The sequence below is a fragment of the Phocoena phocoena genome, chromosome 17 (genome assembly GCF_963924675.1).
Source record: "Phocoena phocoena chromosome 17, mPhoPho1.1, whole genome shotgun sequence".
NCBI classification, from domain to species: Eukaryota; Metazoa; Chordata; class Mammalia; order Artiodactyla; family Phocoenidae; genus Phocoena; species Phocoena phocoena.
In genome coordinates, this window is record NC_089235.1 from 78,288,063 (window position 1) to 78,314,642 (window position 26,580).

Consider the following 26,580-nt stretch of genomic DNA (forward strand, 5'->3'; position numbering starts at 1 on the left):
ACGAGGGGCCCACCTAACAGTCCTCAAGACAAAGCATGCACTTTTGTCTCAACAATCTACAGTCACTCTTAGTTTCTCATTGCTACTGTAACAAATGACCACAAACTTAGGGGCTCAGAACAACACAAATGTGTGACTTGCCAGTTGTGTAGATCACAAGTCTGAAATGGGTATCACTGGGCTAAAACAAAGGCATCAGCAAGGGTGTGCTGTTTGCTGGAAGCTCAGGATGGGTAACAAGGAGCCAGGTCCTGTAGGCCCTTGTGGGCCACTGGGGGAATGAGTGTGGCTTTTCTCTGAGAGAAATGGGGAGCTACTGGGGGTTTTGAGCAAATTACTGATTAGAAGACCAGCATGTTAGAGAAACAGGTCCAGGAAGCAGAACGTAAAAGTGGGTGACCGGTAAGATGGAAGGTCACAGGGCAAGACGGGGAGAGGAATGGGCTAGGGGCTCCTGAAGGACTTGAATATTCACTCCAAATAGAGAGGAAGGCATTGGAAGGTTCCGAGTGGAGGAGTGATGTGCTCTGGCTCTCATGTTAACAGGACCGTTCTGGCTGCTGGGTTGTGATGTCAGTTAGGAGACCACGTGTCTCCGAGAAAGGTGTGCAGTTGAGGTCCTAGGCGGTGGGGGATTCCAGGTACACCCTGAGGACAACGTGGACAGGATTAGCTAATGCACTGGATGCACGGTATAAGCAAAAGGAGTAAAAGATGATGCCAAGGGCCCTACTTAACTAAAAGAAGGGGAGACCCTTCCTCTGAAGCACTGATGGTTCTTTTGGAGAAAGAAAGGCAAAGACAGAGAAGAGAGGAACAGATGCAGCTGGGCGGCATTAGGTCTTAAACTGAAAATGAAACAAGTCAGAACGGGGTACAGTTGTGGACTAGGCAAGAGCATGGGATGAAACCACGGCCACGGCTTTAAGAGCCTCTGAAGACGTTCGAGGCCAGCGGGGGAGCCAGCCTCTCCACCCCACTACAGTGCTTCCCTCTGGGTCCACACTTCTTCATGCTCTGTGATGTCATCCAGCTGTGTTTTCAAAGAGAGCCTATGGTATGAACTTCCTACCTCCTTACTTCTCTACAGATACCTTCACTCCATGTTTCTATGATTGATAACGTACTTGGTACAGACTCCAGAGGTACAAGCTGTTCCCCAGAGCCTCTGAGGACACTGCTCCAATGTTATCCTGCACCCGGCATCACAGATTCAAGCCTGATATAAATGTTCTTTTCCCTGAGTAGGAGACTTCTCTGGTAGAATCTGGATCTTCTCTATACCCCTATTATTCTGAAGTGTCACTACAATGTTTCTAGATGACAAGTCTTATTCAGTATTGTCCACCACGGGTTAATCTTGGCTCTTCTGCACTGACCCCACACTTATCTCCAGAGCTGCCTGAAGCATGATACTGACACTCAGCTATGGCCAAGATAAGTGAGGTTTGCGACCATGGGCTACTGATTATTTGGGGCAGGACACAACTAGCCCGCACCACTGTTTAGTAATTATAACTGGATTTCCAACTTGCACCTGATTTTGGTGGCACTTGGGCAGTTACACAGGGCAAGGCTGGCTACGGAGATGGAACATGCCTCTGTGCCCATCTCACAGATCCCACCACAAGGAGGCCTTAGCCCTCCTCACACCTGGGTGCTGCACACGTGGCCGGTGATGGCTGGGAGCACCCAAGGCCACGAGGCCTATGCCTGAGGTGTCCAAAGCCCTTCAATGAGTACCGTGTTCCTACTGCTGCTGTATATACTCTACCTATTCCCAGTGGAGTTCTGTGAATCCTTTCAGCATCCTCTATACAATTAATGTATAATTAGCACAAATATGTAATAGGAGTGAAATCTATTAAAGCATGAGAAATAAAACCTCTGTAATGAATTATAACAAGAATCCAGATTTTTCCTGGTGAAAATAAACCTTTCAACTCCTCCAAAGGTTTGGTTCTTCTGAGTCAAGCAGTCTCTCAGATAATTACTTTCTATAGAGCACAGCTGTCCAGCAGAAATATAATGCAAGCTACATATGTTGTTTTAAAATTTCTGGCGGTCACTTTAAAAAAGTGTAAAAAGAAACAGGTGAATTCAATTTTAATGATGTATTTTCTTTAACCTAGCATGCCAAAAACAAAATTATAACAAATTACTGATGAGATTTTACATTCTTTTTCATACTAAATCTCTGAAATCCAGTTGTCTTTTTACACTTACAAAACGTCAGTTCAGACTAGCTACATTCAAGTATTCAGCAGCTGCTCACGGCTACCACATCGGGCAGTGCAGCAACAGAGTCTGAGACTCAATCTAATTATTCATCAACTCTGGATAAAAATAAGCTACCTCCTTTCAGAAAATGGTTGATTTTTAGATCCATCCATTAATTACCTTACATGAAAATACTGCATTTTCAAATGTTACAGCAGTAGAAGGAAGTGGGTTATGAATAATACCCACCTGCCATCACAGTGACCCAGCACTACGTTGATTTCATGCTCCTCCAGGAGAGGGCTGGGTTCAAGCAATGCCAATAGAGGTTTCTCTGCCTCATGCTGAAAACTCAATCATCAGCTGCTAAGACTTGCTAAATTCCAGACATTTATCAATTACTGTGAAATAAAACAACTTGCCCTTTGGCCACACAGATTTGCTCGTGTTGATCTTCATAAACGTTTAACAAATATGTTCTCATAACTTATGTATTTGTATCTGGTTTAAATTTTTCTTCACAATATGAGTGTTCTGATGTCTGGTAAGATTTTAACATTGGCTACAGGCGGACACGTGTCAGTGAGCACCGGTTCTCTTCGTGGTATGATTCCTCTCATGTGCAGCATCTGTGATACTAAAACCATGGCACATCTGTCACGGAGTCCTTCCCAGGTGAATTTCTGATATAATAAATTCTGAACATTTGCTAATGTCTTGTCAAATTCATAATCTTTGAAAGGCTCCCCTCCTGCACAAATGCTCTGAAGTTTATTGAGGCCGATGCGATGGTTTAAAGAATTTCCTCTCTCATTGTATCTGAAATTTATAAAAACTAGAACATACCCTAACAGCCTTCCCATAAATGTTACCTTTACAAGGTTTCTCTCCAGTGACTGTGTTTATAAGGTTAAACATAACACAGAACTATAGAAAAACTAGAAAAAGCCAGCAAGCTTCATGGAAAGCTTGTAAAAAGAGACTACTATATTTTAAGTACAGCACATGAATAGATACTAACACATGTTTCAATCCTGACTGAAGGATTCTCCTTTTAATAATTAGTCTGTTTGAATAGTCAGTATTACAGTATCCCAAGAGGTAACAGAATATTATATATAACGCATATGTAATATGTAGCCTTAAATCTAAATTCTACCAATCCCTTTACTGTACTTAAAAACAGTTAAGGCATATAAGTCAAAGAGTACAAATTACTTTGCTTCTTTATTACTGAAAGCAGGGGAGATACATCTGATGGTCCTGCTCGCTGGACACTTGTCCTCCTTAAAGATGAATAGGGACTAAGTGAAAGAGCAGGAAGGAGGAGGGGTTTCTTCAACACTTGATCAAAGTAAACATCCTGAAAATTCACATTTTGAACTCAGTTTTCTGAGATCACGGTGCTCACTCCTAACTCTCAGCAACCTCTGCCTACACTGTGCTCCCCCCACAATTCTTTACCGCCCACACTCACCAGCACCCAGAGGAACGTGTGTCCAGCCACCTCTCACAGTCACACACAGTGACACCCCTGTCGGCCCTCGTCATCTGCAACACCCCGGGAAGCACTGCCTGCACCGCACTGCAATTAAGGCCATGGGCATCTCGCCCACAACAGACTGGAAGCTGTATGACCAGGACCTTTAATATCCCCAGAACCTTGCCAAGTGTCTGGTATATAGAAGATACACATATATTTTTTTTAAGAATCTATCCTACCTGGAGTCATGCAAATACCTTCAAAACTACACTTTCTAGAAAATAATTTATTTCAACAGTATTAGAGGCTATTTTAATTCCTTTGTTTCCTTGTATACTTCAAAGAATTTTTTTAAAAACAGGAGAGAAAAACAAGTCAATGGCATTATATGAATAATATGATGCAGTTACTATTTTTCTAAGAAATTTTACATAAATTAAAACTCTGGTCCGTCACATATTAACTCAATAAATACTACAGAGAAAAATTAACATCTCTGAAATATGGGAATAAAAATTATTACTCTGCCTTTTTTTGGTACGTGCCATTATCATTTAACCTACATATACACTGAGGATGTGTTCTAGGAAAATGTACTTACCCTGACGTCAGTAGCATCTCCATGCCTGATAATACTGGCCCAAGTGGTTGGCTCACTGTTGCTTTCAAAATAATGAAAGACCTTCAACACTCGCTCCATGGCCCCAGGGGAACGTTCCACACCGGTACCCAGGTGAGTCTTGGTACTTGAATTCGGTGTGTGATTCAAGTTTGGGTCAAGGTAAGCAGCTGCCATTATTTTGCTAGATGCTAGGTATCTGTCATATTCTGTAAAAGGAAAAAAAAATTTTCAGTGTACAATATTTGAAATCTACTGATTAAAATGTGTTTTGCTGATACTGACATAACAACACTGCTCTTTATTCTCTCCCTATTTTGTTACATGCAGAAGTTGAGCCTGAAGAGAACTGGGACCTAATCTACCAAGATAATCACTGTATTCCATCCCCCACCCCCTGCCAACCCCAGACCCAGAGCAGTACCTGATTCACAGTAGAATAATAAATATCGGTTAAACAAACTATTAAAAGGCCAGGAACCCTATCTCAGCTCCATCAAAAGTCACTGTGTTGGGGCTTCCCTGGTGGCGCAGTGGTTGAGAGTCTGCCTGCCGATGCAGGGGACGCAGGTTCGTGCCCCAGTCCGGGAAGATCCCACATGCCACGGAGCGGCTAGGCCCGTGGGCCATGGCCGCTGGGCCTGCGCGTCCAGAGCCTGTGCTCCGCAATGGGAGAGGCCACAACAGTGAGAGGCCCGCGTACCGCGCAAAAAAAAAAAAAAAAAAAAATCAGTGTTATCTGTAAACAACATAACTTAACACCACCCTCCTTTTAAATCACAGCCTTTAAATTTGTGAGAAAATCTCACTGGAGAGCCAAATATGTTAATTTTGCTGCCTACTTTTGAAAACTTTTATGTGAAATACAAGTTCTTTCTTCATACACTGAAAATTCAGTCACAACTGAAAACAAAACAAAACCAAAAAGCACATATGACTAAGTTTTTCAAAGTGTGATAGGGGACTCCCCTGGTGGCTCTGTGGTTAAGAATCTACCTGCCAATACAGGGGACACAGGTTCGAGCCTTCGTCCAGGAAAATCCCACATGCCGCGGAGCAACTAGGTCCATGCGCCGCAACTACTGAGCCTGCGCTCTAGAGCCCACAAGCCACAACTACTGAGCCTGCGAGCCACAACTACTGAAGCCCGCGCGCCTAGAGCCCGTGCTCCACAACAAGAGAAGCCACCGCAAGGAGAAGCCCGTGCACTGCAATAAAGAGTAGCCCCGCTTGCCGCAATCAGAGAAAGCCCACGTGCAGCAACAAAGACCCAACACAGCCAAAAATAAATAGACGAATAAATTTATTTAAAATAAATAAATAAAGTGTGATAGGAGGATGTCCATTTGAATGTGAGGGAATAGCTTGGGCAAGACCACAACTCCCACTGAGAAAACTCAGAGAAGCCGGATTAGAAAACAACCCAGATGTGTGGAGCCCAAGACAGCAGGAGGCAACAGAGATGGAGAAGGAATAGGTCCTCAACAGCCGCCTTTCCTTAAAGGGTGTTTGCCAATTCTGGGCATTCAAGACCCTGAAGAGCTAAGGAAAAGGCACTAACACACACACACACACACACACACACACACACACACACACACACACACGGTGCTATTTGTCCTTTGACGACAGCCACCAGTCCTGAAACCAAGCCCAGTGGGCACCTCCGAAAGCAGAGGGAAGTTGAAGACACACAGAGGGGACAAGGGGCAGAGCTGATTATATACACCCTCCTACCTTTCGGCAGCATACAGATGATCTGAACAGCATGATGAATAAACGATCTAACTGACATATAACATACTACACCCAACAGCAACTCATCTTTGCAGGTGAAATAGTTACTAAAATTGACCGCGTGCTAGGTGAAAGCACAAGATCCAATAAATATCAAAGGACTAAAATTCCTGAGAGTATATATGCTCTGTGTTGTGTCTAGCATTAAGGTGGACACCAACAAAAAGGTAACTAGCGGGGCTTCCCTGGTGGCGCAGTGGTTGAGAGTCCACCTGCCGACGCAGGGGACACGGGTTCGTGTCCCAGTCCGGGAAGATCCCACATGCCACAGAGCGGCTGGGCCCGTGAGCCATGGCCGCTGAGCCTGCGCGTCTGGAGCCTGTGCTCCGCAACAGGAGAGGCCACAACAGTGAGAGGCCCGCGTACCGCAGAAAAAAAAAAACAAAAAAAGGTAACTAGCAAATTCCCAACTGTCTGGAAATTAAGCAATGTATTTCAAGTAACTTATTAGCCAAACAAGGAACTCAAACCCTCAAAGGGTTTCTAGGGTGCTGAAAATACTCCGTATGTCACTATAATGATGGATATGAGTCCTTATACGTTTGTCCAAACCCACAGAATGTACAACGCCAAGAGTGAACCGCCATGGGAATGACGGACTTTGGGTGATCACGATGTGTCATTACAGGCTCATCAACTGTAACACATGTTCCGCTCTGGTGGGGATGCTGACAATGGGGAGGCTGTGCATGTACCAGAGGAGGCACGTGGGAAACCTCTGTACCTTCCCCTAAATTTTGCTCTGAACTTAGAACTGCTTTAGGAAAAATAAAGTCTTAATTTTAAAAAAGCAATCAATGTAATTCACCATATTTTCAGAAAGGAGAACCAGAGTTATCTTAATATATGCAGAAAAAGCAACTGATAAAGTTTACCAAACACTCACTCATAATAAAAACTCTTAGCAAGACAGAAATAGGAAAATACTTCCTTAATCTAATGAAAGTGTCTACATTAAACTTAAATTAATACTGCTGGAAAAGAGTCCCTCCCCCCCCGTCCCGCCCCCCAAGACTGGGCTAAGTCAAGAATGCCCAGCATCACCATCCCTAACTTGACAGTGTTCCAGAAGTCTTAGCCAGGTTCCACAGGCAAAAAAGGGAGGTAAAAACACAGGGTATGAAGGAAAGAATAAAACCATCGTTACTACACGACTATGTATAAAGAAAATTTGTAAGAATCTATAGATAAACTAATGGAATTAATAAATGAATTTAGCAAGGTTGCTGGATCATAACAAAATCAGCTGTACTTCTGATATCTTAGTTATCTCTTTCGCTCTTCAAATGAGATGATAAGGATGAATAAATATATTATCAATTGCTTCCTGAAAAGAAACACCACTCCTCCGGAGTGGTCGGAAGAAATGATATACTAGTGATGAAGTGACGGAAAATCACTACAGTTGACCCTTTAACAACACCCGTTTGAACTGCCCAGGTCCACTTATGTGCACATATTTTTTCAACAGTAAATAAACACTACAGTACCACACAATCCCTGGCTGGCTGAATCCCCAGCAGCGGAACCGCAGATACAGGGGAACCGTTACACAGGGGGCTGACCACAAGCTATACGCAGATTTTCGACTGCGCGGAGGGCTGGCACCCTGGGGCCCACGCTGCTCAAGAGTCAGCAGAACACATAATAGTGAGCGTGTCAAGGGAGGAGCTAAACCAGAAACAACACACAATCTGGATATACCTCTGTGGCTAAGCATCAATGGCAAAATCCTTCATAAACCTTCAAAAAGTAGGCCTAAACATTCTTTAAAAGATAAACCATTGCTGTAATGTCACCAGAGCGAAGCAGTTTTCCTAAAACAGAATGTGTCGAAATCCGATCTGTGCTATAAATTCTCAAACTGGCAACATCTCCACCAGCGAGCCTTCCTTGACCCTTCTGGACAGTTCCGTGTGTGTCAGTTAACCACCACCCACTCCCCTGGTGGTGGCGTTCCAAGTCTGTCTTTATGATGGGCTTGCAGATTCTGAGAGCCTGGCATCTGGGTCACAAAACCGTGGATTAGTCAGTTTGTGGGATGGTGTCCACTACGGAATGAAAAGTCCCAAGCGTTGCTCTCTGCTACACTGACTATTCTGTTTCCAAACAATTAACAGAATTCTCTGTTGTTCGTGTGGTTCTCTATTTGTTTTTGACCCATGGCTAAAGCTGTACCATTAGGGCTGCCAACTCTCTGTGTCTCTAAGTGACAAAAGCCCTTCCCCCTCCTTTACCAGAGAGGTAGGCTTTTATAGATTTTGTAATTGTAGCCCTCTGTAATCTGTGGCCAGTTGTATTTTTTAGAACTTTTCAAGATTAACAAGTCATAGGCATCGGCTACTTATGCATACTACAGAATATCTTTTTCAAAAAACTATCAAAGACATGGAAATGAAAAGATTTTTAAAGTTGGCTTATTTACGTGGTTTAGACCCCTACTCTCCCAGCTATCTGTGGTAAAGGACCACAGACCTGTCACAGACCAACACTTTTGTAAAATACAATAAAGAGGAATTTCCAGAAAAATGAAATTTCAAAATAAAAGCATACAAAAGCCAAGCACGAAACTTCTATCATCAGAGTCAGTGAACATAAATTACTGTCAAGTTGCTATAGAGGTTTCTAGATGCTTACACCATATTCTACCCTTACTTTGTCCTACACTGTTAACGGTTCCAGCACCAACTCCAGTCTGCTGGCCACAGTTGGCCGAGTCCAGGCTCAGGCACCAGGCTGCCTGGTACAGCAAGAGGCCAGTGCACTGGAATGGGAAATGGGAAAGCAGATGGCCTGTCAGTGGTGGCCGCTGACCTTCCAGCTTCAGGTCTCCCTTTCATTCACATACTAACTTCAGTGCCTAACTTCTTTTCTTGGGACAAGTAGGGCAGTCCCAAGGCAGGTGTGAGGAAACAGGTACTGACAACCTTGGCACTGAGCCCAAGGCTCAGCCCACAATCCGATATAAATGTTCCATAAAACAGCACATACAGAAGAGGGAGAAAAGTACAAGGATCACAACAATCATCTTACTCCAGAGCTGCCTAGTTTATATTCACTGTACATACTAAGATCCCACCAGGACAGTAACCTCATTACGCTTGAAATAAGCCGGCCCTTTAATAAAACTTGAGATGCTTGCCAGAATATGAGAGTAGAAACAAAGAATGCAAATTGATACAGCTGCAGTTTTTAAAAAATTAAGACATCAACAGGTTTGAAGAGTTTCTAAGAATCTGATAATGACCCTAAAGGAAATCCTTAAACAAACTAGACTAGTGTGAAAGTTTTCTTCTCCTTAATTTTGTTCTTTTACACAAGATTTGGGTTTATTTTCTCATAAAATATCTAACCTGAATATCCTAAATGTCCTATAGTGATTTTACTAGACAGAGAAGCCAACATTAAATTACTTAAATGTTTAATATTATAATAGCAATGTGTGGCTGTTTATATTTTCCAAACTCCCCCTCTCCCAATTCTCTTCTTCCAGTGTGACTTTGATACTCCTTTCAAGAGGCGGAGTCTACCTTCCTTCCCCTTGAATCCGGGTGGGCTTCAGACTAGGCTAAGATACATCCTAAGCTAAGTCCTAAAAGGCAACACCAAAAAAAGAAAGAAAGGAACCTAGGTTCCCATGGCTCTCTTGGGATGCTCACTCACAAACCTGACCACCATGCTGTACAGAAGTTCAAGCAACCCAAGAAGATCTGAGCTCCAAGAACCGCAGCCTGAGCTAAGCTTCCAGCTGACGGGCAGCGTCAACTTCCGAGCCCTGGGGCAGAGCCACCTGAGTAGACCCACTGGCTTCCAGTCGTGCTGCCTCGGCCAACACCGCACAGAAAGAGATGAGCTGTCCCTGTCGAGCCATGCCCAGACTGCACATCTGAGCACTACGAATAACTCGTGTCATCTGAAGCCACTAAGTGTTGGGATGACTTGTTTTCATCAATAGACAACTGACAGAGCATATATTCAACTAACATGAGCAGAGGTGGTTCTCGCTTTGAGTGGGAGTGTGGGACATCAAATGACTACCAAAAGCCATCTGAACAGTGTTTGCCTTCTTCTTCTCATTGTTAAACTAAAGATACAGAGTGAGCATCTTTTCAATGCCTTGACAAAATGTCACATTCCTTCCTAAGTTTGGGTCACCTTCCTTTTACATTTTATCCTCTGTATTTTCAGTGTCATGAAATACCTCTGAAAGTTCCTCTAATGCGAACTTTTTTGCCATGTCACTTCTTCAGTGACATCTTTTTTTTGTCACAACTATTTTCTTCATTTATGTCAAGGAGACCACCTTTACTAAGTTCTTTTGGCTGCACGTCTAGCATGTCTGGCTCAACAGCAAAGTCAACATTCCTAGAGTCGGCTACTTTTTCTGTAACTCCGCTTATGTTCAATTAGAATCTTGCAAAGTTATTTCCACAGTGTAGTAAAAGTTTCTGCCATACTGCACACCTATCACTCTGTTACTTCCTGCCAGGATGCCTGAATTTTTTCATTTGCTCTATCTCCAACTGTAGCATTAACAGCCTGTCCAAAGTCTGTCTATAGGCTTTAAAAGTTGAAATCACTCCTTGGTCCACTGGCTGAATGATGAGATCACAGTTGCTGGTTCACACCACAGCTCCATGCACACCTACCTCTCGGCTCATTTTGTTACACAGTTACCATGTTACTGTCAATATTTTCAAATCTTCACTTACACCCAGTTTTACTTCCAGTGTTTTTCACTTTTTGTTTCATTTCTATACTTCATCCTCCTTGGCCAATTTCCTCCTTTGATTAGCTATTTTTGTAAAATGTCACATGGATTTATCACTGGCAAACAAAGAGACTACACACTCTGCTGTCTGTGTATAAACTGAACAACAGATGTGCACTGACCAGTCACCAACAGACTTTGAGAGAAGTGACATGACTGGTCACGGATTATAATTCACACCTGTTATTTATGTAGTCATTTGTAAAATGGGTTTGTACTTTATGCATTTACTCATAGTTCATATACGTGGTAACCGAACTCTGAATCACTGCTGAGGAACTAGTACTTTTAACTGAGATGGAGTTGAAGAGTGATGGTTGCACAAACTGGTGCACACAGTTGCCCACTGAACAATGCGGGGATTGGAGCACCAACCCCCTGCATACTTGAATATGCATGTGTAACTTCTGACTCCCCTAAAACTTAACTGATAATAGCCCACTGTTGACTAGAAGCCTTGCCGATAACATAAACAATTAACACATATTTTGTATGTTACAAGTACATCTACATATATTTTATGCATTTGTGACATACCTTTTTCTTAATTTTTTCAATATTTCTAGGCTACAGAATTCATTTGTGAATTTTTTCAAATTGTCACAAATCTCCAAAAACTTTTTCCAATATATTTACTGAAAAATTTCGCGTGTAAGTGGACCTGCGTAGTTCAAATCAGTGTTGTTCAAGGTCAACTGTAAACTTAAAACCACTGAATGGTATACTCCAAAATGGTAAATTTCCTCAATTTTTAAAATTGATTTTTTTAAAGTACATTTTTCCATGGCTCCAAATTTTTAAAAACCAACAATGCTAACTGTTGGCAATGACGTAGAACAACCTAGAGCTTTGATACAACTGCTGGCGGGGGTGTGATGTGATACAGGCATTCTGGGAAACTGTTTCTACTACAGGTGAAAAGATATATACAGTATTACCAGCCATTCTACTCTTAAGTATATGCTGAAGAGAAACACACGCACATCTTCACCAAAAGACACATGCAATATTCATGGCAGCATTATTCATAATAGTTCAAAACCGGGAAAACCCACATAGCCATCAATAAAATAAACTGTGGTGTATTCTTAAATGGAAAGCCATATAGCAATGAAAAACGATGAGCAAGTACTACATGCAACAACGCGAATGAATCTCACAGATGTTATGATAGGCAAAACAACACACAAAATTCAAAAACAAGCAAAACCGAGTCATGGTGATAGAAACCAACTCTGGTTTCTTTTTCAGGGATACTGACTACAAGGGGCCAGGAGGGAGGCTGCTGGGAGCTGGTAACATTCTAAACACCGGTATGGAAGGTGGCAGTAAAAACTGCAGCAGGCTACGTATGATTTGTGCACTTTACAGTATGGATGCTATACTTCAGTTATACATCTTTAAGACTCTTATCCAACAACTGATCAACCAAAAGCAACACGCAATGCCAGAGCGCACTGGCTAAAATTAATTGCCTGAGCCAGTTACCAATCCAGCAAAGAAGCAATTCACACAGGCACATTTTATAAATGCCAACTGTTCTTGATTTTTGCATTTCTGCCTCTGCCGCTCTTTTAATTGTACATGCACGTGCTATTCTGCAAAACAAGTAAAATGTGTGATGCCTGCAAATATGAAATTACTATTAATTTATCATCTTCTATGAAAGGAGCTCTTAACTGCATTTATGATATATGGACATACACATGCACGTGTATGCATACTGTTGACAGATGTCTTTAAGAATCTATTGAAAAACATGGACATGTCCTCCAGAAAATGCAAAGACACAAGCACAAATGTTTGTACATGATTGCAAGTTCATCTTCCCCTAAAACTCATACAGAGACCCCAGCTTTAAGATCAAAAGTCCAGCCGCTACCAACATTCATTACAAATAATCTAAATTGTCACTTACTTAGTGGCTCTAATGCAAAGCACAAACATACGTTATCTCATTTCATTTCATTTTCACCACGACTGTTAGAGGTGGGTGGTACTAGCTCCGTTAGGCAGGTATAAAAATCTAAGATGAAAGACACTCTATATTCCAGGTTGGATTGTGACTGAGTGAGACTGAAGCTCTGAAAAACTCTTTCAGTCCAGGTACACTGTATACCTAAACACCAAGGAGCCCATCAAGTTCAGCCTAACGACATTCTCTGCCCCTAAAATCCTAAAGCTCAGTGAAGCAGTCCATTTTCTCAGCATGAGTGCACACACACAACTGTTCACTGCTGCAGTCCCAACGACACTAGCAAGCTCTAAATGTAGACAATGAATAAAAGAATGAAAGGAAGGACGCCGTCTAAAGCAGATTCCACTCCTGCACACGCAATCTCAGGGAGAAAGCTTGTGGATCTACATCTTGTCACGGATACTTCTGCAACTTCTCTGGGGCTGACTGGCCATGGGTGGAGTCCATAATAGGAGGAAGGCAATTTCCCTATCTTTCCTGCTGTCATTCAATAAGCAGCTACTATGATGAAAAAGAACAGATGGCAGTGTGGCTGGATGGAATGCGTGCCTGGGTGAACCTGGGCCACATGACACAACCCCCCACAGGTCTCCTGGGAAGGGCAACACTAAGGACTATCTCCCTGGAGCCAGGCTGACTCCTCATTACTACTGAACACCTTAATCATGATAGACTTTCACAAACACTTCTTTGTTACTAAATGTATCAATAAATCCCCCAGATGAAAGAAACATGGTTAAAGTATTTTTCCGTAATATTATTTTATAATTAAATATTTAAAGATGTAAATTGAAACAGAATTTATCAAAGCAGATGTTCAAAATCAATGTAGAAAACCTACTTTAAATAATTTCTTCAGCACTTCAGTGCTTATAAGTTTATATCTAAATGTACCTCATATAGCATCAAAAAGATGTGCTTATTTAGGAAAAGACTAACTCAAGAGGAGTCCTTCAAACAGCAGGAAAACCGTGACACTCTGATGGTTCCACTCACTCATCCGATTCATCTCATCCACACAGCAACCCTACACGGTAAGTCGCCTCATTTACACGAGTGGACACCGAGGTGCTGAGAGGTTAGGCGACTGCCCAGACCACACAGCTGCATGGCTACGAGTTCACCTCCACACCAGATACTTGCCAGTCCAAGAATGAGCCACAGGCCCGCAGCACAGCACCATGGGGAGTGTGCAAGCCACCCCAGCACAAACCTACCCAACCCCAGCCAAGATCACCACGTGAACCCTATGCAAGTTTAGTCTGGTAGGTTACCCGCATCAAAACTACCAAGCTATATTATAATTTTCTTTAGTATATCATTTACTTTCCACCAATCAATTCAACCTCTTCCAACCCCCCAATGTATTAGAGAAGAGTACATATAAGGCATTCTCCCAGCAATCAGGACACGTTGATAACAGGACCTCATGAGAAAAGCCACCACAGACAAGTGCACTAAGAACTCAACGCTGGGGACTTCCCTGGTGGCGCAGTGGTTAAGAATCCGCCGGCCAATGCTGGGGACACGGGTTCAGGCCCTGGCCTGGGAAGATCCCACATGCTGCGGAGCAGCTAAGCCCATGCGCCACGACTACTGAGCCCACGTGAGCCCGCATGCCACAACAACTGAAGCCTGTGTGCCTAGAGCCCGTGCTCCGCAACAAGCCACGTCACCATGACGAGAAGCCTGCGCACCACAGCGAAGAGTAGCCCCTGCTCGCCACAACTAGAGAAAGCCCGCGCGCAGAAACGAAGACCCAATGCAGCCAAAAATTAATTAATTAATTGGAAAAAGAAAAAAAAACCAGTGCTGGGGGTGGCAGGGGCATGGTGAGGAAAGAAAGGGTCCAGCTCAGACTCGCGACATGGTCAGGGCTCCGATATAAGGTGAGTTACAAGCTGGGATCCTGAGAATGGGTATCAAAACTTAGACCCAACAAAAGATATGGTCGCTGCTGTAGGTGAGAGTGCTCCAGGGAGTCAGTGCAAAGCCGACGTGCCTTTAATTCCATCCACAGGGAAGCAGGCCAAGGCCCAGCTGCAGAGGCAGGTTCAGAGCCTGCCTGGCGTTAGATATGCACCTGGGCAGTAATTCAGCCCATCCAGACCAATCAGAAGGTTTCTGTTATAATTCAGACAGGATAAATGGCCTGAGGAGAAAAAAGATTTGAAAGCTATAAAAAAATCCAAGAGGACAGGACTGATCAACTCGCGGCAGCCATTTTTCTGGCTTGGGCAGCTAAGTGGGAAAGTGATACCATTCCACTGAGATAAGGAACACAGGAGGGGCAGATGCTGTTTGCTGGTGGAAGGGGGATGGGCAGGAAGTAAAAGGATCAATTCAGTTTGGTATTTGTTACTGGAACAACTCAGGTCTAAATGCCTGAACTCAAGCCAGATGAAGGAGGCACTCCAGTTACAGGGAGGGGAAGCAGGGAGCCCTGACTTCTGTATGTTTACTTTGGAAAGGGGAATAAGCCTCGGGCCACCACAGTTGCTCTCAGGCTGGGGATGGGAGGGGGCGGGGCATGACACACATGACTGACATTTTGATTTGGGTTCTTTGAAGCCTTTTAAAATACATATATAATTTCTCAGCTACAAATGAATCTTTGTACTCCTAAGGAGGAGAAGTAAATTTACCTTTGGGAAAATACTGCCACTCTTTGGGGGTGGGCACTGTGCAAAATGAAAACAGCATAATGGCAAGGACTCTCAATGTGGCGTTAACTGCTATGCATCAAAAAGAGTGATTTTCCTAATATGCAGAGATTGATTTGGGCTGTCTGATTTGGAACTAATTATCGTAAAGGCCGCTCATGACACAGGAAGGTATGAATTAGACCGGGGGCTCGCAGGGGTTTATTTAAGTAATTATTCATGCGGCATTTACCATGCCAGGACTATTCTAAGCACTTGAACGTGAAATCATTTAATCCCCATAACAACCTTATTTTCCCTGCTTTCCGGATGTGGGAAGAAAGAAGCCCAAGGCCCAAAGCCACAGGCCAAGTGCATGGGCCTCAGCAGGCAGGGGAGCTGCAGGGGCCACACCCTTGCTCAGCAAGCCCTGCTACCCCCCACTCCGGTTGGCTGTCTCTAGCTGGGGCGGGGGCGGGGGCGGGGGCGGGGGGGGGGGGGGGTCGCTGCATGGCAACACGCACCAAGTGCCCATTCTCCATCCTTGCAGTTGCCACCGTGTTGTCCTGGCCTCAGCTGTGAGCCAGCTGCAAGGTGTTATTACTACTGCCCACTCTTTCACAGCCAGCCAGCCTCATCCATTTGTTCATGCCTGTCCCTGTAGGCCACACCTCCCTTAGAGTAATTAATTCTAAAGGCATTTATTGAGCCAACTAGTAACTAGTATGGATTAAAAAAAGATATAATCCTAACCTGAAGAGCGTTCAGCCTAGTTAGGAGAGAGCTACACACACGCACATACACATAAACTCACATGTGTGGTTATTTAATTACAACTGTAACAAGTACTATTTAAAAATTACAATTACAGTAAGAGCAGTAAAGAAAAAGCCCCAAGTCATCGGCGGTGGCGGGGTGAGGGGGGAGCCCGAGAGGCGGCTCCAGGGGCGGGCTTCAACATTTGAGAAGCTTCAATCCAGAAACCCTTCTCCTTTGGTTCAGAAAATGTTCTTGCATCATTTCTTTGATGATTTTATCCTTTTTCTCTTTCTGCAACGTTTACTATTTGGATACTGAACCTTCTGAATTCATCACCCTACTTTCTTTCTTTTCTCCCCCATTTGTCTTTCCTTTCCATGTTCTGAGAGAGACCATCCACATTACTTCCCAATGCTGCTGCTGAGTTTGTTTCTGCTTTCTTACTTTTAATTTTCTTGTTCTTGAATGTACTTTTTAAAAGAATTGTTTGTCTTTCACGCAGGTGACATCTCCTCTTAGCACTCTGGAAACCTGACACTGGAACTTCTATTGTGTTCTTTCAGCTTCCTTCTCTTGCTGTTTCATCTCTGTAGACTGTTTTCTGCTTGTTTCTCTGTTCTGGTCTCCCATTGAAAGCAGAGGCTGTCTTTAAATACCTGGCTGTCTGTCAGGGACCCTGTGCTGAGCAGGGAAGCAGCCACTCGGCCAGAGATGCCCGAAGGTCAGGACCTGCCTTTCCCCTTGGACCAGCGCCTCGGCCAGAGATGCCCGAAGGTCAGGACCTGCCTTTCCCCTTGGACCAGCGCCTCCAGAAGAGAACGCCTCCACCTCCCGACAGGATTCCGGGAAGCCAGGAGAAAGAAAGCATGGCTAATTGCACTTAATCCCCAGTTCTGAGTGCAAGAGTATGTTCAACATACTACGTTTCACCAGAAATTTTCCACAGTAAAGTTTTTAAAACAATATATGCAGAAGCCAGCCCACACAGGGGAGAATAAATTATGACAAGAACACTGCAGCAGCAATGGCTGTGGAGACCTGCCCTGGTCAGGCACAGCCCTCAGAAGCGAGACTGAATTCTCTCTCCCTTAAACTGCTCACCTACTTTCTATGGGCAAGACCCTGGAGGTTACAAACAGCTCAAACCTCACCTAAATCACACAAATAACCCTTTACAAGAAGAAGCCCAGTATGATCTCAGGGCTGTAACTGAAGACAAGTGGAAATCCAACAGAAGAAGCTGGTCTCAGGGAAGAGCTCAGGCAGGACCTCTGGGCAAGAACCTGATGAAGGAGTAGCACACGTCGTCTGGTAACAACACAGCCAGAAAGATACTGCAGGGGCCGGTGCCCACTCACAGCTCTGGGGCTCTCAGTCGCGCCACGCTCTGTGAAGTGGGAGTCACAGCACCTCCCCTACGGGGGGAGAGGATAAGCATACAATGCTCAGCAAGACATACGAACCCAAGTCAGCATGCAGCAGGCGACAGCTGCTACAGAAGGAGAGCTCTGAGCTGGATTGTTCTCCAGGTGGAAACCCTGCAAGACCCTCCCGTTTAACTCATACTTCAAAAGTCCCATCTCTGTCCCCAGTCAGCATCGTCCCTGCTCCTAGTGGGCACACTGCTGCACGACTGCACACAGCTTCATGAATCCTTGTCCAAAAAGGAAACAACAGATTCCCATTCTTACCGGGATAATAACTGGTATATTTGAAATGTATTGTTAAATCCAATAACCAAATTAAGCACAGTGTTCCTTTAGATTTTCCCCCTAAACCTTGTCCTATAAACAACTATGCATTTTTTACACTGAAAACATGCCACCGGTATACCATTCCATCGTGAATCTACACAAAGCTGAAAGAAGAACAGTTCAGGACTATTATCTTCTCAATGAAATTGTCAACTTTACAAAGCAGTAAGATTTTCACAGTAAAAAAACATTAATATTAAGGTATGATATTCTGGCAGAATTTTGTTTCTCTTAAAAAAAAAAAGTTAACAAAACAGACCTCGGGGGAGATCAACAGGCTGGCCTCACCCTGGTTAACAGATCCTGTGTTTGTCCTTGGTTTTCTCAGTAAGACAGACTGTACACATCTTTCAGTAGAGGATTTTTCTGGCTGTGCTGTATATCATACAAACGGATGCATAAGAGAACACTTTCTAACTTGTTTTATGAGAACTCTGATATGAAAAACTAACAAAAAGATTACAAGAAAAAAAAATTACAGACCGATGTCCCTCATGAAAATAGACACAAATACCCTAAACAGAATCCTACATCTTCAATCTCGTGATGTATAAATAGGGTAACGGATAACCCATCACCATCAGGTGGGATTCATCTTAGGAATGCAAAGTTGGTTTAACAATCAAAATGTAATTCATATTATCACATCAACAGATACAGAAAAAGAGCCTGACAAAATTCAACACTCTCTAATGACTTAAAAAAAAAAAACCTCTCAGAAAACCAGGAATTGGAAGTTTTTTGATTTGATAAAGGATATCTTAAAAACAAAAAAAACAAAACTGAGCTAAATCCTATTTAACACTGAGTACTTTCTTCTTAGGGTCGGAACAAGACAAGGACATCCCTTCTTGCCATCTACTCAACCCTGGGATGAAGGTCCAAGTGGAGGCAGGCAAAAAGGTAGGACAAAGAAACAAAAGACATCAAGATTGTAGAGAGGGCTTCCCCGGTGGCACAGTGGCTGAGAGTCCGCCTGCCGATGCAGGGGACATGGGTTCGTGCCCCGGTCCAGGACGATCCCACATGCCGCGGAGCGGCTGGGCCCGTGAGCCATGGCCGCTGAGCCTGCGCGTCCGGAGCCTGTGCTCCGCAACGGGAGAGGCCACAACAGTGAGAGGCCCGCGTACCGCAAAAACAAAAAAAAAGATTGTAGAGAAAAATAGTTTTTATTTACAGATTACATGATTATAGTTTTTTAGGACTGTCTACTTGTGCAAATAAACCACCAGAACTAATAAGTGAATTTATAGTAAGGCCACAAGATAAGCTAACAAGATAATCTATTTCTGCATACTAGGCCAACAATTGGAAAATTAAACTTCAAAACCAAATCGCATCAAAAAAAGTCCAGACCACCACACTAAGATCTACTATACACTAGTGTATGATACCGCATAGATACACCAGAAATCTCAATACTGTTCACAGGGCATTCTCCCAAATTGATCTACAGCTTCAACACAGCCCCATCAAAACAGAATAGAAAAAAAAAAAAAAATTAACTTCAAAAACTGCTGTAACTGGTAAAACTTCCTATCCGTAAGTCTGCAAATTCAACTGAACACTGTGATAACAGGCAAAAAACAAAAGAATTCACTGACATCTGAGAATAAGAACACAAAAAAATGAACCAAAGCTACATGAACCACAGAATAAACCAAAGTCTGTCTTTTTACTCAAAGAAAAAATTTACTGCCATTGGTTTCTTTTCAACAAATTCCTACAAAATACTTAAAATATGACTCAATTTATACAACCTTTCAGGAAGAAAGGAATAAAAACACAAATGTATATAAGTTAAAGAAGTTAAAGACGATAATACCTATACACCTAATCATAAACCTAAATTATGTGAGCTAAATGTCAATAATATTACATAAATTTACACAAATATTACTTAAATGCAAAACAAAAATATTCAGTGATAATTTTTTTTTAATATTTATTTATTTAGGCTGCACCAGGTCTTAGTTGCAGCATGTGGACTCTTAGTTGCAGCATGCATGCGGGATCTAGTTCCCTGACCAGGGATTGAAACCGGGCCCCCTGCATTGGGAGCGTGGAGTCTTACCCACTGGACCACCAAGGAAGTCCCTAATTATTTTAACATTAGCTCTTTCTCTTTAACTGAAAACTGACCAAGTTATGAAATACAGAAAACTGTTGAATTTACAATAAATTCCTTACAGTTTAAACAATTACAGGCGAATCTGAAATTAAAGATTTGTGAACACTATTTTTAAAAATCAGTATCACTAACCATTAAAGCACTAGAAAGAACTCAACAGTTTTTTAATTTTCCCAAAAAAGCCTCCATCACCCTTCTCATTGGCTTCCAGAGACTTAGACCTCTATTGCTGCAGGCAGACAAGATGACTCACTCCATTAAGGCGTTCATCTGTTCACGACAGCCGTCTGCCATACACGAGGCACTGGACGCAGCAGTGAGCAAGGGCAGACTGGCTCCTTGCCTCCTAGGTGTGCATTTCACTGTAGGAGAGCAAGCGAGCCCAAGAGGTGAACCACGGACAGTACGTGAGCTGGTGAGGAGAGCAAGACAGAAGGGAAAGCAGAGGAGCGGGGAGGATGGTGGTGGCAGGAGGAGGGTCCCATTTCACCAGGGGGGCCAAGGAGGACACACTCATACAGCTTATTGTCCAAACCAGGAGACCCGGCGGGGGAGTCGTGGGTGGGTGGCAAGTGTCAAGACGGATAAACTGGGGCACTCATTTTCCCTACCTGGCTGACAAGGGCACATCTGAGCAAAAACCCCATGTCCAACTAGAGCTCTAGAACTGTGTGTGGAGAGAACCCTGGGGAGAACTAGCGGCCTCTTCCCCAAATACAATGTGGACGAGTGAAAGAATCAGAGAGAAAGGTATCTGAATCCCCACGCTACCGGCTCTGTGGGTGAGGGAAGGGATGCTAACAAGATTCGAAACAGGAGAGAAAAGGGAGCTCCCGGTGACCCCGCACAGCTAGCTGCTCTCCTTATCTCTGTTCAGGCACTGCCTAACTGCCCTCTCCTTCTCCTCTGCAGTGACAGAGACACCTGTTACTTCCACATTCTCGATTTAGCATAAACTCACGTACTCGATATGCCTGCTGCATGCGAGGGATACAAACACACTGCACTACCATTTACCCACGGTTAACTCACTATGACGTGAGGAAAGGGACCAGCGCCATGAGGAGATAATCAAGGAATCCGAGCTGGAGTGGCTGCGGTCACAGAGGGAACTGTGACAGGACAGGGTGTCCCGGGTGGAAGGAAAAGCATCCACCACCTGAGGAAGAGTTCAAGGAACTGACAGATGATGGTGAGGGACTGAGGCAGACAAGATCTACCTCCCGTGCGGCGATGAGGCTCCCGGGGAGAGGGAAGACGGCGCCCAGTCCGTGCACAGGGGCCTGACTAGGCCTGGCACCCACCTAGGGAGTCCCGGTCTTCGGAGGCAGGGGGAGTCTCAGAAAGAAGAGCCCCACCCCACCCCCTCGAAGAAACAGGGTGGAGGACAAGGCTTCCCTGCTCGCCCTCCCCATCGGCCTCAATGCAACTCAAACTGCAGTCAGTGGGAAAGCCCACATCCTCTGGGACACGCCAACACCTTCGGGTTTCAGCGCCTTCACGTGCAGAACCCCTAGAGCACGGAGCACCCTCCCCACCCTCTCGGCCTGAATCGAAATGGTCCAGACTACCAGTTCAGCCTTCTTTTTCACTCAGCAAACAACTGAGTGCTGACAAGATGTCCGACCAGAGGGATTTACGAAGTAAGAAGGCCTGTAAGAAGTTGACAGCCAGGTAACAGGAGACAAGCAAGTAAGCAGAGCTGAGTGAGTCGCCAGCTATGCCAGTGTGTGCAGCGCCCAGCCCTGTGGGCCGGTGAGAGACAGAGGGCCACGCGCGGAGCAGAGTCCTGAAGGCTTCACGTGTGAACAAGAAGGAAAGTTCCACACAGGAGCAACGAAAGCGTAAGGGACAGGCGGGGCACAACCCAGCAGGGTCCTCTCAGAAAGCTAGGTGCACGGAGTGCTGCGAGGCTGGAGCCTGCAGGAGGTGGGGAGGGGGAGACAGGATGGAAGGGAGGTGGGCAGTGCCCGAGGACACCACTGCTGCATGAGGGCAGGCAGAGGGTGAACGGAAACTCAGCTCAGCGTTCGCTGCGGCTGCTATGTGGAGGCGCCATGACCTGCTGCCTGGGCTGTGCACTCATAAAACTCAGTCAGTCCTCGGGAGAGCACTGGATTTCTTTTACTGTAAATTTACAGGTATCTAGACAGCCACATAAGTATAACTATGAAATGTTTATATGCTTACATAATAATATATTTTTAATCTGTCTCCCCCACGAGTCAATTAGCTCCTCAAGCTGTCAGATCGGATGGCTGTGATCCCACAGGCGTGGCAGAGGGCAGCTATCAGACCCTGGAGCCTGACCCAGACCCATCTGTTGAGAGAACTGAATGTAGCATGTGTGCTGCTACAAGAGGAAACCCAAAGACCAATTCACTCCTTTTGTTGAGCAATTTTTAAGGGTTAGTTAACTCTATACAGAATTTGTTCATTCATTAGGTAATATTTATCTCTGCCAATTACTTGTCAAGCAGGAAAAAACCTGACATAATCCCTGACTTTGTTAAGTTTACCATCTAGCAAAGAAGAGATCAAACAAGCGCAATATACCATGATAAATAACAGTATATGTTGTGCAAGACAGAAGAAAAGGCTCAAGGAGGGAACACCAGAGAGAAACTGGTTTAGCTGAGACCTAAAGGTGCAGGAGTCAGCTGGGCAGAGAAGGGAGACAAGAGGCAACTGCAGGTGCAGAAGGCCTAAGAGGAAAGCCTTTGGGTGTCCCAGGCACTGAAAAGTCAAAATGAGCAAGAGGCCAAGGGCCCAAAGCTGGGGACAGTGGACAGAAGCCAGATCAGGCGAAGCCCTGCAGGCCATGTTAAGGATTCGCAATTCCATCAGATTCTAATGAGAAGCCACTGGGGAGTTTGAAAAAGAATAACATCAGATTTATGTTTTTACAAAATCACTCCAGCAGGTGTGTGAAGGATGAACATGTGAGGAAACAGGAAGACCAACAGGAAGCAACTCCCATAGCCCAGAGGGGGCGAGAAGGTGAGGAATTCAAGACCGATTTTGGAGACAGAATCATCAGGATAAAAAGATGGATCCCTTATACATGGAAGAAGCCGTCAAAGAGGCATCCTGGGTCTGTGGCATGAACAACTGAGTGGATGGGGGTTTGACATGTTTATTAAGACACAGGATTTGGGGAGGAACCGATTTCAGCGGTAACAAGGAAGAGGCTCCTCTCTGGTTGATATCAGATGCTTATGAAAAATACAAATGTAGGTATCAAAAGGCAGCTGACCCCTGGAGTCTGACACACAGAAGAGAAGATGGGCTGTACACAGAGACGGATGGATGGATGGATGGATGGATGGATGGATGGATGGAGTTTAAAATACTGATACAGAAAAAGCATGACTTCAACCACAGGATCCAGAATCACACAAACGAACTATTAATAGTATATTCAAACTCAATCTACCACTGAAAGACACAGAAAAAAATCAACAACACATTTATTCCTAACAACCAAATCTGACACCTCTCAATCCTTCCCCGTCTTTCAAAAAGATGAAACGAACAATGCACACACTGATATAATCAAAGAACTTTCCAAGCAGGGCTTTCTGCACTTAGTAGCCTTGTAGCCAATTAACAGCACGGTAAACATTTGCACTTACTTCAATATCCTGAATTAAAACTGTCTTTAAGCCTAGGAAATTATGATATAGTTGAACACAATTTATAACACAGTGCTCTTAAATATGTTAAAATACAACCTCCAGCAGGTGGAATCTAAGGTGGGTTCTTTCAACTAAGTTCATCAGTACAATAAACTTTATTACAGAAAAGACTCCAGAGTGTTTTAAGGATAAAGTTTTCACTTCAAAGTACACAAATATAGGTCTGTTCTATTATTTTTAGCCTGTTCTAGTAAGTATTTTACATGTCTTCTTAAATTGGGCCATGGCTGTGTTTCGAGGTTAATGTGGCTGATAAAATCAAATGTGAGGTCTAGAATGTCTAACTGCAAACAGAGATTCGGATATATATTCTTTGGATTTGAGCTTTTTACTTTGTCTCTATCTAAAAGGAGTAATTTTATACTTTAAAATAACCAATTCAGCCAATTTCTGCACAGCAACATCTTTGTCTTTATCACACAGCAAAAATTAATCAGGATAAACACCTAAGGGCGAGACAGTAAGCGGAGAAGGCAGAGGGGACCTGTCCTGAGATGGTGCCTGTGTGCTCACCGGGCAGTGGGCTCACAGCCCCAGAAGGGGACAGGGTGCAAACTCCCCATAATTGTCAGAATCTGCTCCTGAAGGATCCATCTGAGGAGATGGCCTGTTCCAGCCCTACACGCAGACTGACTTTGACCTTGACACCATCCCTACCTTCTCCCTCTTCTACACATGGGAGCTCTGCCCTCATGCCCAGGCCCACCTCTATCAAAATGATATTTCAGTTAAAAATGCCTCTACTCATTTGCTCTGCAGTCAGCAAACATAATGGAAAAATAAGTGGCTTCAATCAATTGCTTTGGGCTTCAATCAAAAACACTACAATCTCTCTTCCAAAGTTCATAGTTCTAAAGTCACTTTGAAGTTTTAAAAAACTTAGTAGCTGATTATTTAATATCACATTGCCACTGGATTCATATATCTTGAATCTAGCCTAAACGTTGTGAGTGAAATCAGAGCCTTATTGTTAAGGATAAGCGCTAACAGAGAGGTATCATTTGCTATCACACAATGCAAGTGGCATTATATAAATGAATCCCAGCAAGTCTGGGAAAAGATCAAAATTTTCAACAAGTACAGGACTCTTGGCCACTGAGCACTGACCATGCTCAATTATACTACACAGTTCTGAGGTGAGAACCTGCAATTTAAAAAGTTCCCAAACCCAACATCCTTTAAAACTCAAGAGTTTGAATTAACTGCAAAATCTTTACTCTTAATATCTAATTATGTAATAAAATGACAGTCTTTGTTTAATCATACTAAAGGATTCTAATATCACGTTCTAAAAATGTTTAAAAGCCTAGAAAAGAATTAATAGATAATGACAACAACTCAAATGAAAACCAGTTTAATCTTGTGCTAACACATCGATATCCTGGTGGTACTAACATTTTTAACCTGAACACTAAATTTAATCAGTCTGAAGCTTCACTTGTAAAACTGCAGCTCTTTACGCAGTGCAGATTCCTCCTTTTATAAATCTTTCCTAAGTGAAGTAAGGTGATATTTAAATATATATTTTTTAATAATAAATATTTTTATTAAATTCTTCATTAAGGACTTTATCTCCCAGGTTAAATATTCAATTCACTACTATTTTAAGCAAAACAGCCTACCTGTCTTGGTCTTATTCATACATGAATTATATGGCATTTTTAACTTCTAAACACACTCCCCAAATACCATCCTGAGTGTTACAATGAAATGCTATATTTTATATTTTTATTTTTATATAACTAAAACCCCTAACAACATTACAGAGGAAAATTGTTTATTCACAGCATTGCTGACCCTTAGTGATAAGCCCACCTTACAGTAACAAGGAATTTCCAATTAAATACACAGTCTTTACGGTGAGGAAAGGAAACCAATTTTTGAAATAAGAAAATCTATGTTACTCTTTTTTCCTGCAGTCCTATTTAAGTTTAGTCTCTTTACTCTTTAAAAACTTCTGCCTCACAGAATGGGTAGGACGTCTTGATTAAAACTCAAAACAAAACATGCAACTTCAAGAGACATAAGACAGAGCATAAAAAGAGTTTACTCATTTAAATGCATTTCCATAAAAATAATTTTATTTACTTTTTGAAACACTCTCTAATTGGTTTTATGCAATAGTTGCAAACCCATACCATGTAATTTCCCTTTTTCCTTAAATTTAATTGTGACTCTCTTTGAAATAAGTTCTGACAAACTCTTATCCACCTTCTTAGCGCAAAAGCATGAATCTAAATAAAATTTAAACCGAACAGATTTTTAATCTACTTATACCTTTAGCCCAACACACTGGAAATGGACTACAGCCGCTCTTCTCCATACAGACAGCACCAGTGGGTCCCAGGGCCCCTCGGCCCGTCACTTCCAACAACATAAAGTCAGTCCTAGAAAGACCAAGCCAGGAGTCCGCACAAGTCCCGGTTCATCGCTCCTACAGGATTTGCTTCGATCCACAAGCAAGACTAAGCTTCCCCACTGCACTCCTTTTTTCAGAGCTTGAAGCAAAATTTGGGAGGTGTTCCCTCTGTAATGTTTTCCAGCAGCTTGAAGAATGCCTCTCAGTTACAGAATCTTCTCAAGCTTCCGCAACCTGAAACACAGACCTTCCTGGCCAGATTAAGCTACTGAACAGAAAGAAACCAGCAAGTAACGTGACCCCAAGGGTCTGTGTTCCTAGATTCATTCAGGGAAAGAGAGCGAGAAGGAGGGGAGGGAGGACACAGGG

General features: G+C 43.4%; 1 protein-coding gene across 28 annotated transcripts in view; it reads right to left on the bottom strand.

Moving 5' to 3' along the window:
- PTK2 (protein tyrosine kinase 2) overlaps positions 1 to 26,229 on the bottom strand; it is a 188,933-nt gene extending 162,704 nt beyond the window's left edge. For 21 of the 28 annotated variants that reach the window (XM_065895490.1, XM_065895493.1, XM_065895492.1 and 18 more), the window contains exon 1: positions 4,305 to 4,499. In XM_065895490.1, coding sequence (XP_065751562.1) covers positions 4,305 to 4,499 — 195 coding nt within the window. Of the gene's footprint in view, positions 1 to 4,304; positions 4,532 to 26,129 lie in introns of those variants that run through there. The other 7 variants (XM_065895471.1, XM_065895468.1, XM_065895470.1 and 4 more) reach the window with 3 other exon arrangements.
- Between the last annotated feature and the right edge of the window lie 351 nt (positions 26,230 to 26,580).